The 21,520-nt window shown below is 36.3% G+C and overlaps 1 protein-coding gene across 2 annotated transcripts in view; it reads right to left on the minus strand.

The window, feature by feature from the left end:
• focad (focadhesin) overlaps positions 1-21,520 on the minus strand; it is a 363,839-nt gene that overhangs the window by 253,977 nt on the left and 88,342 nt on the right. For both annotated transcript variants that reach the window (XM_039759173.1, XM_039759172.1), the window contains 4 exons: positions 19,609-19,815; positions 5,049-5,136; positions 4,754-4,950; positions 916-1,173 (listed from right to left, as the gene is read on the minus strand). In XM_039759173.1, the coding sequence (XP_039615107.1) occupies positions 916-1,173; positions 4,754-4,950; positions 5,049-5,136; positions 19,609-19,815 (750 nt within the window). The remainder of the gene's footprint in view (positions 1-915; positions 1,174-4,753; positions 4,951-5,048; positions 5,137-19,608; positions 19,816-21,520) is intronic.

Below are 21,520 nucleotides of genomic sequence, written 5' to 3' on the forward strand. Positions count from 1 at the left end.
TTAGAAAAATTCACTGTTTGGATAAAAATGTCTTGTACATAGTAATAAATCTTTTGTTGTTATTATTATTTCTCCAAATCTACAGTGTGCCACCCTGTAAACTAGCAATAGTTACTGTAAGCGTGATCATGGGCTCTTCATAGTGAGATCAAAGAAGAAAGAACATAGTGAGAGATGAGCAAGCTTCATAACCATTATGTAATGCACATGGCAAGCATTATATACCCAAAGGACGGTCCCATCCAATGTTGCTATTACAGACCCAAGGGATTTATTAAGGGATGCTGAAAAAAAAATTCTCCTAACCCAGCTGAAGTATCAACAAACAAATGTATCATATGGGCTTCTTTGGATAACCTGAGTATTTCGATTTGAATCATTTTTACTTCATGTATATAAGAACACTTCTTATGTGTGAGTTGTTGTTTTTTTTTTTGCTGTTTACCTGTTATATTGGCAACCTTAACAATATGCTTAATGTTATGGTTTACTGTTGTTAGTACATCACAACAGTCAGTTTCCCCTATATATGTTTCTTCCATACACATATACAGTATACACATAAATACATACATACATACATACACACTCACACACATAGCCTAAAGAAATGGAGTAGGCACAGTACATAAAGCAGAATTTTACTGTATTTTTAATACAAACTACCACATGTATGGAGTCATAGAGCATTATATTAACTTCAGAAGTCATAACAATAATACCAAAACACATCTGCATTACATTTTAGTTATATTGTTTTCCTCCAGAAAGACTAAATGTAAATTATAGACTTAATAATAAAATGCAGTTGCCTTCCTTAAATACACATTTTGGGATATTATTCATACACATAATCCCAAAACAGAAAACATCTACAGTTACTAGAAAATAAGGGTAGAAAAAAAGGTGGCATACCTGGGAGGGGTCAGCCTCTGCCATTTCTGAAACAGTTTTCAAAGCAACTTTTAAGCATTCTCCATCTTCTCTTACAATGAGATAAGCTACTAGAACTGTGATGTACTCAGGCACTTTTTCATTTAAGGGTAATGTCGATTGAACAGCACGAAGCCAGAGGCAAGCTGCTTCTTGATTTTGACTTAGTATATTTAAAATATTCCAGGTTACAAATATAACATTGTACCAGGTGGTCATTGCATAACTTTTAAGGGGCTCCTAAAGAAAAACAAAAGGACATATATAAAATGATACAGTGCAACTGAAAAAATAAGGTTCCAAAGGAAAATTCAATCATAGGGCACAACATAGTTAACTGAAATAAAGAAAAAAAACTTAAAATGAAAGGAACCAGAAAAAATAAGCAAGCCCCATGTATCATGTTCTTCAAAAAAAAAAAAAAACTCAGAAACATTTTTGGATATAATTAACTTTAGAATACCCTTGTAGTAATTTGTTTATACAGTTAGGAACAACAGTATGAATTAATGAAGATTCTTGGATTGTGATTGAAGTATTGCAATTTAATTCTACTATTTTTTAATGTGTTATTAATTTTTTTTGAAAATCTGTCAATCTATTACATTTCATAAGAAAAACCATTCACAATTTATCTCAATTAAACCTTTTTTTAATTTTCAAATTGGATTTTAAGTGTACTAGCAGTCTTTATAATAATATTGTGAATGCGGAGTTATAGTACATAACACACTTTTCAGTATACTGTCAAATCCTAGCTCTTGATGAGTCCTTGTGAGATAAGCCCTTATATTTGTCATAAGACTGTCTTCCAATTGCCTTTTGCTATTTTTTTTTGGTACTGCTTTTTTACAGATCATGTCAATAAGACGAACCTTGGGGCAAATAAAGTGTATGAATGCTATGTCTGATGTGACGAGCAATTTCAGCGGAGATTTCTTTTATAGCCATGTGAACAACTGTATGCACCATCTATTGAAATGTATAAATAATGCATTTTCTTATGTAAAACAATTATACATTTCTTCAGATAAGTGTTATACAGAAAAGAGGCCATGTACTCTTACATTAAAAACATCATGAATGTCTGACAGTGTGTTCTGGGCAATATAAGTAAAGATTTAATTATTAAAAAAAAAAGTTACACTGAACGCCTATTATCAGTTTAATTGTTCTTGCAACAAACAATAAATAAGAAAAGCTATTTATTTCTTGTACCTTGGAAATTTCAAAAACCATTTGTGAGTCTTCTTCTTTAAAATTCCAATACTTTTTAATTGAAATTACTGATTAAACAGAATGAACAGAACCAGGCAATCATAATAAAAAACACCAAATTTACAAAAACATTACAAATTTACATAAAGGAAATAGCATGTATAATTATAAGGGACAGTGTTACATTTAGTTAATGTGCAGGGAACTAACAGACAGTCCCTGCTACTCCACTTCTCCAGAACACCAAAAGTAGACTAAAAGGAAGTGATTTAATAACACCATTTGGCACAAGAATGGACTTTAAACAATGTTTGGTGTAATTTGCTTTCTTATTGTACTCATAATGCATGTATTAAGAAAAAACATGTTCTACTCAGAGAACACCATATCAAAACCAGATTAAATTAAGAACTAGGTAGTGCAAATTGCAAGATGTAAACATGCAAAGACCAATTCCATTTCTTTGAAATTTCTGGCTTTAAAAGACACCTTTCTTTCTGACTTTTGACACCTTTTTTGTTTTTGTCCTTTCTGTATTGATGAAAGTTAGGATCCTGGAAGTGACAAAAGGAATGCTACTCTTTTGGACCCCTGAGCAAGGCCCTTAACCTGTAATTGCTCCAGGGGCACTGACCCTGTGCCCTGACCCCAAAAGTCTATGTATCTGTATAGTTTGATACTTTATTTTTCTGATTTTGTTAATTCTTTATTCAAACTAAACAAAACATCACTGGGTATTCCACCTGCAAGTACCTAAAAAAAGTAAACAGACTGAATATAGCCTGACAATGTTAATTAAAGAAACCAAGACAAATTTATACAAATTCACTATACCTCATATGTAAATACTCACATAAGCAGGTATTTCTGAATGTAGTGTGCTAGTAAGCAACTACAAATTTAAAACACATAGTTTAGTGCATTTCTTTTTTCCTTCCCCATCACAAAGATGTTAATGTTGGATTAATTGTACACTCCAAATTAGGCGTGTACGTGAGCATGCTATGTTTCTTCTCTTGTGTGATGCATTACAACTCCTTATATTAAAATGAATATTAAAAAAATTGATTTCTGCCTGCATCTTTTAATAAGGGTTTTTCTATAAATTCTTATAGTCAACCAACCTAATTCTATACCAGCTGAAAGTTTTAACAATCTAATTGTTTTACATATATTTTTGCTTTTCATCTTTATCTAAATTGGTCATACAGAACATAGTGATTCCAGCATTAACCACTGTGATAGTCACTAGTTTCCATGATTCAATTAAGAAAAAGATACTCTTATGAAATTGTCTATTTCTTTGTGTTTAAGACCGTTCAATAATCAAATGAAAACTATGCCTTAAATGTGTCCTTCATGTAATATCTAATTTTTGTATTCTGTAAATAATTAAATATGCTTCATAGGTGGAAAATAATTTTAAAAGTGTTAGAGCAAAATGACAGTAATTTATGAATTTATTTAGGAAAAAAAAAAGGAAATGGATATCAATACAGTGGAACCTCGGTTCACGACCATAATTTGTTCCAAAACTCTGGTCATAAAATGATTTGGTCGTGACCTGAAGCATTTTCCCCCCATAGGATTGTATGTAAATACAATTAATCCGTTCCAGACTGTACGAACTGTATGTAACTATATATATATTTTTTTTTGTTTTTAAGCACAAATATAGTTAATTATACCATAGAATGCACGGGGTAATAGTAAACTAAATGTAAAAACATTGAATAACACTAAGAAAACCTTGAACAACAGAGAAAACTAACACTGCAATAGTTCGCGCTATAGCGCTAAGAACCGCTCGCTAAAAATGAGTTTTAAGCACTAGGAAAAAATTAACATTTGAAAATCCGGAATTTAATAAACCACCAAGAAAAGTAACATTGCAACAATGCACGCTACGAACCAATCACTGTAAACAGAAAACAAAAACAAGCCCAGTGCATTCTTTAACTGCATTCTCTACCTTATGTGTCCAGCTCTCTAGTGTGTGCGTGTCTCTCTCGCGTGCCTGTGTGTGTGTGTGTGTGTCTCTCTCTCTCTCTCTCGTGTGTGTCTCTCTCTCTCGCGCCTGTGTGTGTGTGTGTGTGTGTGTGTGTGTGTGTGTGTGTGTGTGTGTGTGTGTGTGTGTCGCGCGCGCGCGCCTGTGTGTCTGTGTGTCATGCTCTCTCGTTGCACAGGAAATGCACCGGGAGAGACTGAACACGTACAAACCTAAAGGGAAACTGGCTTGTTCGTATACAGAGTGTGTGATCGTGAACAGAGGCAAATGTTTGGTGAACTTTTTGGTCATAAACCGATTTGTATGTAAACCGAGACGTTTGTGAACCGAGGTTCCACTGTACTTCAGACTAAAAGAAAATATTGCTTCAAGGTTCTTAAAATTGCATTGTATTTACTTATTAATCAAATGCATTTTGGGCAATGAATGAGGTTATCTGTCCAGTTTAACTAAGATCCATGTATTAAAATTCAAGACATTTGTCAGACTGAATTCTAACAAAATACATATTATAAAACCACGTATCTATGCAGTATGGTACTTATTTATGACAAAGTTTAAAAATAGTAATATTCTAAGTCATAAGATCTGTACCTCCTTTCTAACAGATGAAAGTTCTTGAACATTCTGTAGAAGAGTTAAGGCCAGCTGCAGATGCAAGTTACTAGCATGACTATCACATAAACTTTCCATCACAGTTGCACTCGATACAATCTGTAGTAAAGGCAACACTAGTATCGGAGAACACAACGGTGCCATCTTTCCTTCCTTTGTAGTAATGATCTTCAAAGCTGTAGAAAAAAAATAAAGTAATTTATAGTACAATAACTATGCAACAATTAAAATTAAAGCAGTGTTAGTGAGATAAATTAAAGGCTTAAAGGCTTACCAAGGTTTAGAAGAGATGCTTGCTGACTTAAAGGAGCCTGCAGAAGTAGTAAACTCACTCCAACTATAAACTGCTCAGATGGAAAATGCTGTAGACAAAAGATGAAAAGAATATTTTAAAAAGCATTAAATATTTAGGAAATAAAATACTGATTTATACTAAAATCCAACAGTTTATCAAAACTACTTGATGCCGTTTTGGCACCATTCAACACAAGTTTTTAACCGTCCATCGTCCAAATCCACTTGATCCTGAGCAGGATTGTGGGGAAGTGGGAGTACAATCCAGCAAGCATAGGGCTCAAGGCAGGAACAATCCCTGGATGGGCTGCCAGTCCATTGCAGGGTGAACACACATCACCCAGAAAAGTGTGGATTTCAATATTTCTAAATATTCTGCAACTGTTACACTGAGTATGGCAAGTTCTTTCAAATAATCAAAATCAAATGTCTGTTAGAATGATCTAATAACAGTAACCAAACTAACTGTTGTAAGTAAAACTACTTTGCTATTAATACAATAAAAATTTTAAATAGTAAACAATTATTACAGTGTTATGAGCACTCATAATTTAAATATTTCAAACCCATTTAGTTCAGTTCAAGTTAATGGAAATGATATGTTCATTTCCCAAACCATGTGTGTCACTTTTTACATCAAGTCAAATAACTGGTTGGTATAAACAGGACATCGTAACTAAATTGTTTCATATGCATAAATAGGCTGTCTAAAAAATGCAATCCAGATGATAAATACAGTTATTTCATTTAAGATTTGTTGAAAGGTTTAATATATTTGATACTTAAATGGAGTAGACCTTGCAAGTAACTTGTGCTCATTTATCTTCCCAAGGAATTTAGCATTGATGGACATTTTTAATGTTCAAAAATCAGAGGTCAAATATATGTCCTAAAGAAATTCTCCGTTAAATACCCAGCCACAGCAGATGCACAAACCAGTGTGTTTCTTCATGCCGGTGCCAAGCCCGGATAAATGGGGAGGGTTACGTCAGGATGGGCATCTGGTGTAAAATTCTGCCAAATCAATATGCGGACAACAATACAAATTTCCATATCGGATCGGTCGAGCCCCGGGTTAACGACAACCACCACCAGTACTCTTAGCCAACAGGGTGCTGGTGAAAAATGGGCTACTGTTGGCTGAAGAAGAAGGAGAAGAAGAGGGGGGAGACATGCCCGAATGCAGGAGGAAGGTAAACTGAGTAGAACGGAGGGTAGGAACTTTGAATGTAGGCAATATGACTGGTAAGGGGAGAGAGTTAGCAGATATGATGGAGAGAAGGAAGGTTGATATATTGTGCGTCCAAGAGACTAAATGGAAGGGGAGTAAGGCCAGGTGGATTGGAGGTGGATTCAAATTGTTCTATCATGGTGTGGATAGGAGGAGAAATGGAGTAGGGGTTATTCTGAAGAAACAGTATGTCAAGAGTGTTTTGGAGGTGAAAAGAGTGTTAGACAGAGTAATGATTATGAAGCTGGAAAATGGAGGTGTGATGATGAATGTTGTTGTGGTGCCCTGCAAGTTGGGTGCGCAATGGATGACAAAGAAGATTTTTGGAGCGAGTTGGATAAAGTGATGAACATTGCACCCAAAGGACAGAAAGTGGTGATTGGAGCGGATTTCAATGGACATCTCGGTGAAGGGAACAGAGGAGATGAGGAGGTGAATGGTAGGTATGGTGTCAAGGAGAGGAACGAAGAAGGTCAGAGGATAGTGGATTTTGCCAAAAGGATAGACATGGCTGTGGTGAATACAGTGATCCCTTGCTATATCACACTTCAACTTTCGCGGCTTCACTCCATCGCGGTTTTTACATATAAGCATATCTAAGTATATATCACGGATTTTTAGCTGGTTCGTTGATTTCTGTGGACAATGGGTCTTTTAAAACTAGAATTACAAGAGCCTATGAAAAAACCCTTAGATCTGTCCCACCTTAAATCGCTTCTTAAATCCTTTCACGCATCTCCACCAAGGTCTTTTGTTTTCTAAATGTGCTGATAAAGACAAGCTGCAAGCAGCTGGCTATTCCATCCCCCGACCGACTTAGAACGTGCATAAACTTCTCCCAGCCCATGCCTTGATTATCTGGGAGTGAAGTGGAGTTTTAGAGTGGAAATAATAGATCATTATTTGGAACACACGCATTTCATGTGTATTCCGTTGCTACAGTAATCTGTGTAAACACATTGTTAAAACAGAAACTTTCATATTTTAGTAATAAATGTTACAAAATGTGGGCATAAACTATGAAATGTGTGAATCCTGAAGTCCAAACATCAAATAAACACTTTCACAAAAAGTTCAAGTACAATACAACAGCTTCCATGGTGTACTGTTAAGATTTGCTTACTCAGAGCTTTGCAGGCTTGCCGTGACTCAGAGACCCAAATTCGATTCCCCGCTGAGGAGAAAATGTTTTTTTTTTTCTTATAACCTTCGCAGCTCTGCCTACCTGTCTGAACTCCCTGTCTATCTATATAGTAATAACAGTAATTTTATTATTATATAGCAGCTTCCCTGTCTGCCTACCATATTGTGCCTTTCCTTTCTATCAATCTATATATCTATCCCCTTAGCTATTTTTTTAATATATCTATTATACAGTGCCTATGGGGTGCCAAACAGGCAATTACAATGATTTTCGGAATATATAAAGTGAAAACCTGAATACATAAAGTAATTCCTGAATATATAAAGTCAGCGTCAGAATATATAAAGTCATTCCTGAATATATAAAGTAAGAGTTAGAATATATAAAGTCATTACCAAATATTTAAAGTCAGCGTTGGAATATATAAAATCATTCCTGAATATATAAATTTAAAGTCAGATTATATTGATATTGATTGAAATGACTCAGGCACATTTTTAGTAAACTCAAATATTTAAAAAAAAAAAAACACTGTTCAGTTAATTCATTCAAAATGATGTATGTGCCCGGCATTTTAAACACCTAGAATTATTTATTCTTTTAATAAGGGCGCATTTTTGGACAAACCTCACAAGCCCGATCGACTCTGAGTGGCATCTGTCAAAGTTTACCTTTCACTAGTACGAATGAAATGACAAAAACGGAAATTTTATATATTCGGGAATATTTTTATATATTCAAACACTGCCTTTATATATTCAAAACTTATTTTATTTTTTCTGATGCTGACTTTATATAATCAGGCTTTGCCGTTATATATAATCGGGAATGATTTTATATGGAGAGACAGACAGGCAGAGAAGTTACTAGATACAGTGCATCCGGAAAGTATTCACAGCGCATCACTTTTTCCACATTTTGTTATGTTACAGCCTTATTCCAAAATGGATTAAATTAATTTTTTTGCTCAGAAGTCTACACACAACACCCCATAATAACAACGTGAAAAAAGTTTACTTGAGGTTTTGCAAATTTATTAAAAATAAAAAAACTGAGAAAGCACATGTACATAAGTATTCACAGCCTTTGCCATGAAGCTCAAATTGAGCTCAGGTGCATCCCGTTTCAACTGATCATCCTTGAGATGTTTCTGCAGCTTAATTGGAGTCCACCTGTGGTAAATTCAGTTGATTGGACATGATTTTGAAAGGCACACACCTGTCTATATAAGGTCCCACAGTTGACAGTTCATGTCAGAGCACAAACCAAGCATGAAGTCAAAGGAATTGTCTGTAGACCTCCGAGACAGGATTGTCCCGAGGCACAAATCTGGGGAAGGTTACAGAACAAGTTCTGTTGCTTTGAAGGTCCCAATGTGCAGTGGCCTCCATCATCTGTAAATGGAAGAAGTTCGAAAGCACTAGGACTCCTCCTAGAGCTGGCCGGACATCTAAACTGAGCGATCGGGGGAGAAGAGCCTTAGTCAGGGAGGTGACCAAGAACCCGATGGTCACTCTGTCAGAGCTCCAGAGGTCCTCTGTGGAGAGTGGAGAATCTTCCAGAAGGACAACCATCTCTGCAGCAATCCACTAATCAGGCCTGTATAGTACAGTGGCAAGACGGAAGCCACTCCTTAGTAAAAGGCACATGGCAGCCCGCCTGGAGTTTGCCAAAAGGCACCTGAAGGACTCTCAGACAATGAGAAACAAAATTCTTTGGTCTGATGAGACAAAGATTGAACTCTTTGGTGTGAATGTCACGTTTAGAAGAAACCAGGCACCACTCATCACCAGGCCAGTACCATCCCTACAGTGAAGCATGGAGGTGGCAGCATCATGCTGTGGGGATTTTTCAGCGGCAGGAACTGGGAGACTAGTCAGGATAAAGGGAAGGATGACTGCAGCAATGTACAGAGACATCCTGGATGAAAACCTGCTCCAGAGCGCTCTTGACCTCAGACTGGGGCGACTGTTCATCTAGGACAACGACCCTAGGCACACAGCCAAGATATCAAAGGAGTGGCTTCAGGACAACTCTGTGAATGTCCTTGAGTGGCCCAGACAGAGCCCAGACTTGAATCCGATTGAACATCTCTGGAGAGATCTTAAAATGGCTGTGCACCGACGCTTCCCATCCAACCTGATGGAGCTTGAGAGGTGCTGCAAAGAGGAATGGGCGAAACTGGCCAGGGACAGGTGTGCCAAGCTTGTGGAATCATATTCAAAAAGACTTGAGGCTGTAATTGCTGCCAAAGGTGCATTGACAAAGTATTGAGCAAAGGCTTTGAATACTTACGTACATTTGATTTCTCAGTTTTTTTATTTTTAATAAATTTGCAAAAACCTCAAGTAAACGTTTTTCACGTTGTCATTATGGGGTGTTGTGTGTAGAATTCTGAAGAAAAAAAATGAATTTAATCCATTTTGGAATAAGGCTGTAACATAACAAAATGTGGAAAAAGTGATGCGCTGTGAATACTTTCCGGATACACTGTATATAAATAAACAGGGAAGGCACATGTACTGAAAGAAAAAAAAAACTGCTGCACAGCGCTCAAACACCCAACCCCTCCCCTCCGTTTCCCCGGACCCCCAACCCCCGATCAGACTCTAAGTAACAGCGCAAGTACAGCACATGTTGATCTTTTCTTTCTTTCAGTACATGTGCCTTCCCTGTTTATTTATATATCTAGTGACTTCTCTGCCTGTCTTTCTGTCTATCTATTACGCAGTGCTCTGTCTGTCTGTGTGTTATGGATCTTAAAAATAACAGTTATAAGGACACTTGTTCATGTTAACTGCAGTCTCAATTGTTAAAAAATATTTTAAAAGGAGCATCGCACATGAAAATATAACAATCTCATTAATTGACAGTGCATACCAATTTATAAATTTTATGTCTGTTTGAGGTTAAAAAGGAAAAAAAAAAAACACTTTCACGCCAACGGGGAATTGAACTCAGGTCTTTGAGGCATGGCAAGTCTGCTGCCCTCTGTGTCAGCAAATCTTACCACTAAGCCACGGAAGCTGTCGTATCGTTCTTGAACCTTTTGTGAAAGTGTGTATTTGATGTTTGGACTTCATGTTTCACACATTCTATAGTTTATGCCTACATTTTATAACATTTATTACTAAAATATGAAAACGTTTCTCTTTTAACAATGTGTTTACACAGATTACTGTAGAAATGGAACTCACATGAAATGCGTGTGTTCCAAATAACGATCTATTATTTCCACTCTAAAACTCCATTTCACTCCCAGATAATTAATCAAGGCATGAGCTGGGAGAAGTTTGTGCACATTCTAAGTCGATGAAATAGCCGGCTGCTGGCAGCTTGTCTTTATCGGCACATTTACAGGACAAAGGACGCTGGTGGAGAGGTGTGATGGGATTTAAGGTGGGTCGGATCTATGAGTTTTTTTGTAGGCCCTGGTAATTTTAGTGTTAATTTATGTTACATGCTTCCTCAGTTGGTTTGCCCAGTTGATTTCATACAAGGGACGTTATTGGCGGATGGCTGAGAAGCTACCCAATCAGAGCACGTATTAGATAAAACTCCTCAATGATATACGATATGCTTCCCGCGCGGGCTTTACATACTTAAAAGCCCGAACAGCACCTATTGATTTTTGATTGTTTGCTCATCTCTCTCTCTCTCTGACATTCTCTGCTCCTGAAGGAGGGGGTGTGAGCAGAGGGGCTGTTCGCACACTGGCCTAGAGGATACGGACGCTCCTCTGAAAAATGCTGAAAGACTACCCCACATATTGCTCCCTCTTGCGGCTGCTTTGTTGCGCTGTGCTTTGCATATTTAAAAGCCCGAACAGCACATACTGATTTTTGATTGTTTGCTTTTCTCTCTCTCTTTCTGACATTCTCTGCTCCTGACGCACACTCCTTTGAAGAGGAAGATATGTTTGCATTCTTTTAATTGTGAGACGGAACTGTCATCTCTGTCTTGTCATGCAGCACAGTTTAAACTTTTGAAAAAGAGACAAATGTTTGTTTGCAGTGTTTTAAAGTCCCTGTCTCTACAACCTCCTGTGTTTCTGTGCAAATCTGTGACCCAAACGTGACAATATAAAAATAATATAAACGTATTGGTTTTATTTCGCGGATTTTCACCTTTTGAGAGGGGATCTGGAACGCAACCCCTGTGATCTAGGAGGGATCACTGTACGTATTTTAAGAAGAGGGAGGAACATAGAGTTACGTACAAGAGTGGAGGAAGATGCACACAGGTAGATAGAATCCTATGCAGACGAGTCAATCTGAAGCAGATTGAAGACTGCAAAGTGGTGGCAGGGGAAAGTGTAGTTAAGCAGCATAGGATGGTGCTTTGTAAGATGGCGTTGGAGATCAAGAAGAGGAAGACAGTGAGGGAAGAGCCAAGGATCAAATGGTGGAAGTATAATGAAAAGGAAGACTGTAGGTTTGAGTTTAGGGAGAAGGTGAGACAGGCACTAGGTGGTATGGAAGAATTACCAGACAGTTGGGAAACTACAACAGATGTAATAAGGGTGACAGCAAGAAGTGTGCATGGCGTGACATCTGGACAGATGAATGAGGAAAAGTTATCGATTAAACAATAGACAAACAACTGCAGGAGACATATTTGTTTGAAGTGTTTGAATGAAGTTCAAACTGCACTACAACTAACCGGCAAGCATCTGCGCTTACCTCTGTCTGCTTGCATGCAGCCAGTTAAAGTGCATTTGGCTCAGTGATTTACATCCATGGCATCAGTTGCACTTTGTACATATTGTTCCAGTAGTTTTTTAAATAGCTTTTACAGTTCATTAGCAGTGTGTAAAATGATCAGTGTTGCAGTAATGATGATGTTCTTTGCATGAAAAAAAATGTGCTCCATTAAAATTTCACTTTTTCTTTAATTGTGATGTTTACTCAAAGCGTAGCAAAAAAGTATTTGGCGTCCAGGGATGCATTACCCCAAGTATGTGGTAGATTAACGGTTAAAGCCTCAAGATGCCACCGAAACGATCTGCACTGACTAAGGCTTCTGGCAATGAAAACGCGCTTGCATGAATTACAGTACATATAACGGTAACATCAGTATTTTACATTCTAGTACTGCAGGAGACATAGTAGTACAGTATACAGGTTTATCTTTACATTCTTTATTTTTAGGTAATGTATTAAGCTGAGTATAAAATTAAAGTGTTTTGGGGGCATATTTAGGGTTTAAACTATGAAAATAGGCATTTTTGTAACCACATCCAAAATTTGCGTTTTTTTCACAATTTGCGGGTGCACTACAAACGTAACCCCCGCAAATTTTGGGGGTGTACTGTATAGAGAAGGCCAGAAGGAGTTGCATTGCATCTTTGTGGACCTGGAGAAAGCATATGACAAGGTGCCTTGAGAGGAGCTGTGGTATTGTATGAGGAAGTCGGGAATGGCAGAGAAGTATGTAAGAGTTGTACAGGATATGTACAAGGAAAGTGTGACAGTTGTGAGGTCTGCGTTAGGAGTGACGGATACATTCAAGGTGGAGGTGGGATTACATAAGGGATCGGCTCTGAGCCTTTTCTTATTTGTAATGATGATGGACAGGTTTACAGACGAGATTAGACAGGTGTCCCCATGGAATATGATGTTTGCTGATGACATTGCTATCTGTAGCGATAGTAGGGAGCAGGCTGAGGAGACCCTGGAGAGGTGAAGATATGCTCTAGATAGGAGAGGAATAAAGGTCAGTAGGAATAAGACAGAATACAAGTGTGTAAATGAGAGGGAGGTCAGTGGAATGGTGAGGATGCAAGGAGTAGAGTTGGCGAAGGTGGATGAGTTTAAATACTTAGGATCAACAATACAGGGTAAAGGGGATTGTGGAAGAGAGGTGAAAAAGAGAGTGCAGGCAATGTGGAATGGGTGGAGAAGAGTGTCAGGAGTGATTTGTGACTGACGGATATCAGCAAGAGTAAAAGGGAAGGTTTACAAGACAGTAGTGAGACCAGCTATGTTATATGGGTTAGAGACGGTGGCACTGACCAGAAAGCAGAAGACAGAGCTGGAGGTAGCAGAGTTAAAGATGCTAAGATTTGCATTGGGTGTGACAAGGATGGATAGGATTAGAAATTAGTACATCAGAGGATCAGCTCAAGTTGGACGGTTGAGAGACAAAGTCAGATAGGCAAGTTTGCGTTGGTTTGGACATGTGCATAGGAGAAATGCTGGGTATATAGGGAAAAGGTTGTTAAATATATGGTTTATGGATGTTTATCGAGAAGGTTTATGGATGTGGCGAGAAAGGACATGCAGGTGATGGGTGTAACAGAACAAGATACAGAGGACAGAAAGATATGTGACGACCCCTAACGGGAGCAGACGAAAGAAGAAGAAAGAAATTCTCATTTAAATAAAAGATAATGACAATGCTACATTCTGTACAATGCATTCTGGATTTACAAAAATGTAGTGTAGGTAAATGAAATGCTGGTTTTGCCTCATGTGTTATCATGTTAACAGCAGCTATATTAACGTGAGTAATATAGTACAGCTCTAATGTAATGCAATACATAAAAAGAATACTGGTGATTCATAAACAAAATAATTAAAAGAACATCTCAATATTTATGTTATCAGTCCATTAAATATATCATAAAAATGAATTAATAATAATAATAACTTACAAGAAAAGTACAACGCACAAAGTATAAAAGTAAGTGGATAATTAAACATTGCAATATTACACCATAAAGTACAATTCAAAATGAAGTAAAGATACAAGTATTCAGTTTAAAAAAGCTGTATGGACCCAAAGCAAATAAAAAAAAAAACGAATTAAATATTTTTCCAAACACTGAAAACAAATTCCAAAGCAGACAAACTCTAATAATGTCAAATAAAAGAAAATTTTAGAAACTTGAACACGTTACAAAATATTCACAGCAGAATGATTTTTTGTGTTTTTTGCTTTTGCTCTATCTACTATGGCCTGCTAATGTTAAACTCAAACAATGCTCTTTAAACTTGGCAACTAAGTTACTCAATATATGTTATGATAATGTTTGTTAAAAAGAAAAACAATCTGTCATCTGTCATCAGAAGTTAATAAAAAAAAAACCAAAAAAAACACAGCAGTCCTCCTCTGTAGGGGATAAACTAAAGTTATACATTCCCTACAAGGGCCAAAATGGAAACATTACAAATTGCAAACTAATGTCAAAAATGTCAGTATTCTGTTTTTTTTTCTTTTTTCTAGCATTTATGACTCTTTGTGCAATGTTTTTAGTGACTTTTTTGTCACACTTCAAATCAGGCTTATTTTAAAACCTATATATATATATATATATATATATATATATATATATATATGTCTGGTATCATTCTTTTCAGAATTTATCGAACTTTAATGTGATGTTGTTAGATATTCAGACTCTTATTCTGTTTTTAAATTATAAACTAAACTATCAAGAAAGTCATAGTTTTTAATATCAAGAAAGTCGTGTTTTTTATTTTTGATTGAATAAACTTTCTTACACGGGAACAAACTACTAAAAACAATGATCTATTCATAACCCCAATGTTTGTATTTAGGCTATTTAGTTAGCTGAAGGTCGAGTTACGATGACCCATTGCATACCACTTTAGTTTTCATGTGATTTTCCCTGTTATTTAAATTAGTCATTTTTAAAAAAAAAACTAGGCTTCTCACTCGCTCTCTCAAGAGATTGTTATTTTCATGGGTATTGTTACATATGCATTATTTTCATTTTTAAATTAAAAACTTTTGTAACAACAATACTTGTCCTTTATTTCCGGCCCCGGGCATAATTACATCTCTTTCTCTCCAGACGTATAATGCTGCTCGCGTTGTGAAGGAGGGGCAGCTAAACGCATGCTAAGGATATGCTGTCGGATCATCTGCTGTCTTTTTGCTGCTTGCGAGCTGCCTGTTCTGCTTGCCGCCTGTCATTGTTTCAGGAGCTGGGAGCACATGATGCTTGTCTGCCAAAAGCAATCAAACAACTGCTAAGTTAGAAGTCTGTGGAGTTGTTTTAAATGATGGCTCACTGCCTTGTCTCGCATGACAGTTTTAAAAACAATAATTGTCCTTTATTTCCGGTCCCGGGTGTGGTTAAATCTCTTTCTTGCAGGACGTATAACGCTACTCGCGTTGTGAAGGGAGGGGCAGCTGCTATCGCGCTGCCCTTCAATCATTTTAAAGCCTGTACAGCCGCTGTCCTTTCTGCCACTTCATGTCTCTGCTGCTCTCATTGAGATTGCTTCTCTGCGATCATAAATGTACACCTGACCAAATTGTGTTTTCTTTGAAATTAAACTTGTCGTTGCTTTAAATGTTGTGGGATCACAGATTGTCATAGCATGTGTTCCATTATTGTGTAAATCTACGTTTTGTGCATTGAATGATGCAAATGCGAAAAGACTTTGTTTTCTGCTCTTTGTCTTTTATTTCTGACCTCGTTTTGTCCTGCTATTTTTTCAATTACACCTGGTCCTGATGATTAATTTTCTTTTGTTTGTGCTAATGTGATCATTTAGTCGTCGACGTTTCATTTATAACATATTGACCTTTATATGCACTGAGACCCCTGTATCTGTGTGTGCTGCGTGCCTTTACACTACTGATTGTTTTTCTGGCTGTGCTCTGATATTGCTTGTAAGTAGGGCGTGTCTTGCAAGAATCTCATGTTCTATTTCCCTGTGAGACGCTCAGTGACCAATCTCTTTCGTCTCGCGGGTCTTTTATTTGTCTTCCATGATCTTAACGTGAATATCACGCATCGTCTCCTAGTCATTCCCTCCCACGGGATTATTTTTTATAACAGAGAGAAAGTTTTTTTTTTTTATCTTATCTATAAGAATGTCAAATAAAACAAATGGAACATTTAATTAGTCTCTTATAAATACTCATCGAGCATAGTGGACCTTAATTTAACTAGAATACTCCAATCGGTGAAAGAGTAAATATTTTATTCTCATTTCATGATTTTTACTCCATTAAATAATAATTCATTTTTATTTTACATATTTAGAGAATTTCATGATTTTGACTCCAATAAATAATAATTTTTCTTTTGCAAATTTACAGATTTTACTAATATTCTGGCCACAACTGGGGATTGGGCGCCGAAGCCCCCCCATAGTAATGTATACAATTCTCAAGGAGCTGACTGATTAAAGAAGAGGCTCCAGTAAATAATACTGAATTATCCTGGTGAAAGAGGATGTTTTTATATATACACACATATATATATACACACACACTAGCAGAATACCCGCGCTTCACAGCGGAGAAGTAGTGTGTTTAAAAATAACGCAAGATGATTGTTAATGTAATTGTTTTGTCATTGATATGAGTGTTGTTGTCATATCTATCTATCTATATCTATATATATATATATCTATCTATATTATCTATATATATATATATGCCAGCAACACTCATGACAATGACAAAACAATTACATTGTCAATCATGTTACGTTATTATTAAAATGTTTCCTTTTCTTTTTACTTCTCCTGCTGCGGTATATATATATATATATATATATATATATATATATATATATATATATTATATATACATACACACACACATACATATATATACATATAAATATATATATACATACACACATATATATACACATATACATATCTATACATATAAATATATATATACATATATATATGTACATATATATTGGGGTGGGACTCCATTAATTTTGATTAATCGTATGTAATCACACATGAAAATTTGCCCCAAATCACAAATGTTTTTTTTTAATTTAAAAGGGTTTTAGTGGGCGACAGAATCAAATAATAGATATGGACATGAATATTGTAAACTCAAGCTCTTTTAATTTCTGAAAAAAAATATATCATCCCTGGTTAAAATTGGGCAGACTTAAAAATAAAGTGGTAGTTTAAGTACTTTAAGTACATTTTCAGAATGGTATTGTCTTTAAATAATAATAACCAAAATTTCAACATAAAGTGCAGTTTTTCTTCTTAAAAAAATAAGTCAGAAACATAAAAGGTAATTTGACCAACTTAATCTTTAAATTCTGAGTAACCTTAGCCAAAATTATTTTGTACATTAGGCTAAATATGAGTAAATGTGAATATTTAGCGGCAGTGTTTCTATTGGATTGCCGCTGACGGACGGCCTTATATGGGCAGGCACTAAATTACAAACGCCAGCGGCAGCCTGTCTATGAACTTAATTTAAACTTTAGGTTTACACCGTGGCACTCATGAATATGGTTGTATATGTCAATCGCTCGCTTCTTATTGTTTCGCTGCCTTCTCAATTATATAATGCATGCTTCCTTCAGCGTTTTTTTGAGCTCTTCCTGGTTTTTTACGTACTGCGTTGATAGTCAGTTCACGTGATTACGTGGGAGGCGTGATGATGTCACAAGAAACTCCGCCCCCCACAGCCATCCAGCTCAACTCCATTAAAGTATATGGAGAAAAATAGCTTCCAGTTATGACAATCACGCATAGAATTTCGAAATGAAACCTGCCCAACTTATTTTAAGTAAGCTGTAAGGAATGAGCCTGCCAAATTTCAGCCTTCTACCTACACGGGAAGTTGGAGAATTAGTGATGAGTCAGTCAGTCAGTGAGGGCTTTCCCTTTTATTAGTATAGATATATATAGAGATATATATATATAGATATATATATATACACATACACATAAATATATATATATTATATATACACATACACATTGAAACAAAAGGCGCTATTATTGGCGCCTGACCCGACACAGACTCACACCGGAGGCACATATAAAAGCAAATGAAACTTTTATTTTTCTTCACCTGTGGGGCACGTCTTCTTCATCAGGAAGAAAAATTGCAAAAAAGAGTTACATGCACACTTTGCTAGAAATATTCAAATTTACCAACTACAGTGGAACCTCGGTTCACGAACGTCTCAGAACACGTACAAATCGGATTACGACCAAAAAGTTTGCCAAACTTTTGCATCTGTTCACGACCACTGACTTGGTATACGAACAAGCCAGCTACCCTTGCGGTTTGTGCGCGCAGATGATTTTCGCACTTTGCATTACTTGTGCAGCAAGAGAGACAGAGAGAGACATGCACACACAGACGCGCACGAGAGAGAGAGAGACACACACACGGAAGCGCGTGCTCAAGACAGAGAGAGAGACACACACACAGACAGACAGACAGATGCACACTCAAAAGACACACACAGACGCGCGTGCGAGAGACAGAGAGAGAGACAAACAGAGACACACACAAAGACACACAAGAGAGAGACACACACGCGAGCGAGAGACACACAAACACACACACACACTCTCGCACGCGTGTGTGTGTGTGTCTGAGGGGGGGAGAGAGAGAGAGAGAGAGAGAGAGAGAGAGACAGCTGGACGCATAAGGCTTGCTTTTAAAAAGACAGATCCGAGCATTGTTTTAACCTCGTATTTAATGAAGACTATTTTCTATTGGATTTTAACCTCCACTTTACTTCTGTTTACAACAATTGGCTCATAGCATGCATTGCTGCAATGTTACTTTTCTTGGCGGTTTATTAAATTACGGATTTTTGAAATGTTAATTTTTCTCCCTGTGCTTAAAACTCATTAAAAAAAAGTGTTTTAGGTGAGGGGTTCGTAGCGCTATAGCGCGAACTCTTGCAGTGTTAGTTTTCTCTGTTGTTCAAGGTTTCCTCTGTGTTATTCAGTGTTTTTACATTTAGTTTACTATTACAATGTGCATTCTATGGTATAATTAACTATATGTGTGCTTAAAAATCTTTAAAAAAATATATTTACATACAGTTCGTACGGTCTGGAATGGATTAATTATATTTACATACAATCCTATGGGAGAAATTACTTCGGTTCACGACCAAATCTGTTTACGACCAGAGTTTTGGAACGGATTATGGTTGTGAACCGAGGTTCCACTGTACTATTCAAAGTCTGACAATGACTTTAGAAACATACAAGCAAACAAAATAGTTCTTTCAGCACTGAATATATAGATATATAAATAGGACACAATTAGAACACAACCATTATCTTCAATAAAATTATAATTTTCTTTCTTAACCAAAAATTGCACATTTGTAGCCAATGCCATTTTATGAAGGTGTTTTCAGTGAAGCAGATGTCATGTCCCAAGACTCACCTCTGAAAGGGCACATAAGGTTGTCTCAATAAGTTCAGTCAAAGTTGAGCATTCTCCTGTGAAACGCAGACTTAAGTCACAAGCACACAACAAATGAAGTGACAGGTGCTGAAGCTCCTTTATCCAAAACTTGGAGTGTAACAAAAAACTGTAGGTAAGTTCTTTAAGGAAATTGACAGAGTCAACAACCTGTGCAAGATCATTTATCTAGAGAGAACCAAAAAATCAATCAATCGATCAATCAAACAACATTTATTTATATAGCACATATTCATACAAAAAAATGTAGCTCAAAGTGCTTTACAAAATGAATAGAAAAATAGAAGACACAATAAAAGATAAACATAAGTCAACATTAATTAACATAGAATTACAGTAAGGTCCGATGGCCAGGGTGGACAGAAAAAACAAAAAAAAAACTCCAAAGGCTGGAGAAAAAAATAAAAATACATATTTAGCTTTCAAATTCAAAGTTAACACAGAAATACAGGTACACTTTCTTAAAAACCAAATACAATGATGTATTTCAAAAGAAGTTGACAAAATAGATATTAAAAATCCACAAATTGCCAATTATTATTTAAAAACATGATAAAATGAATTTTAACTATTTCTGATTGAATCTTAATTGCTGGAAACCCAAACCCATTTTTCTATGGTATAATATCTTTATGTTTTCAGCAAAGGCATGGAAAATATTACAGTAGTAAAGAATATATTGTACAGTATAATATGAAACAATCGTGGATTGAATGCCAGTCCTTCACAGGACACACCAATGCTGTTTCATATTTAAAGTAATTAATCAATCTAAAGTAGAATGGTGTATAAAGAAAATCAATGTACCAAGGAAAATGATATGCAGACTGGGAGGAATGTTCAAGATGCACGGACAATAACTAGGTCAAGACTGAAATCAAATATGCCACCACACTAGACTGAAACACAGTAGATCTTTTAGCTACAAAGGTAGAATGATAATAAGGCCATTCCTGTAGATAGTATTAGCTCCAAAGTTTTGCACTGTGGAGTGTTAGTCTGCAGGATATAAGATCAAATTATATTAGTAGCTTATTAGCATGATCATTTTTCGTTTAATATTGGTTTGCAAATATTTCTTAGAATAAAATATTAAAACAGACAAAAATACATTTTCAACTATTTTGGAATCTGAGAAGAACAGTTGTGTTTCTGTTTTCAACCTACATGGCTATTTAGCCTTTTTACTATTTTATAGGTATTTCTGCCGTAGTGAGTTTCATTGACAAGGCTGTGGACAACTGGAATATTTTTGTTTTATTTTTGAATAGGTTCTGCACAAAATTACTATACAGGTAAAATTCCGTTACAACGAACTCCCAGGGACCTAAAAAATATTTTGTTGTAACGAAAATTTCATTATACTGACATTCTGTATTTGTTACTCTAGTGCGTTCTTTAACTTGCGCCCAGGTGTTTGCAATCTTTTCAATAGCTTCTTTCGCATTAATTTTAATCTCCTCCTGCCTACCAGTTATGCTGATGAGAATTTTTCTCAGCATTTCCTTGTGATAATACACTTTCAGGGTGTGAATGATGCCCAAATCAAATGACTGAAGCACTGCTATGCAATTGGGTGAGAGGAATTCAACACAAACATTACCTAAATGTGGAAGCATGTTGTGGGCAGCACTGTTATCAATCAGGAGCAGAATCATCTTTTTCTTCTTCATATTGTGAGGTTTCTGAACTCTTTTGAGACCCCCTTCCACTCCCCACTCAACAGGAACGACACGCTGATTTTCTTGAATGAGTACCGCATTAATAGGAATGTTTCTTGAATGAGCATCACTGAACCACATAAAAACTGCTTTTTCAACGTCTTCAAATGCAGCAGTTTGCACACGTTTGCAACCCGAGATTTTTCTTCTTT

Source organism: Polypterus senegalus, chromosome 7 (assembly GCF_016835505.1).
Source record: "Polypterus senegalus isolate Bchr_013 chromosome 7, ASM1683550v1, whole genome shotgun sequence".
In the NCBI taxonomy this organism is placed as follows: Eukaryota; Metazoa; Chordata; class Cladistia; order Polypteriformes; family Polypteridae; genus Polypterus; species Polypterus senegalus.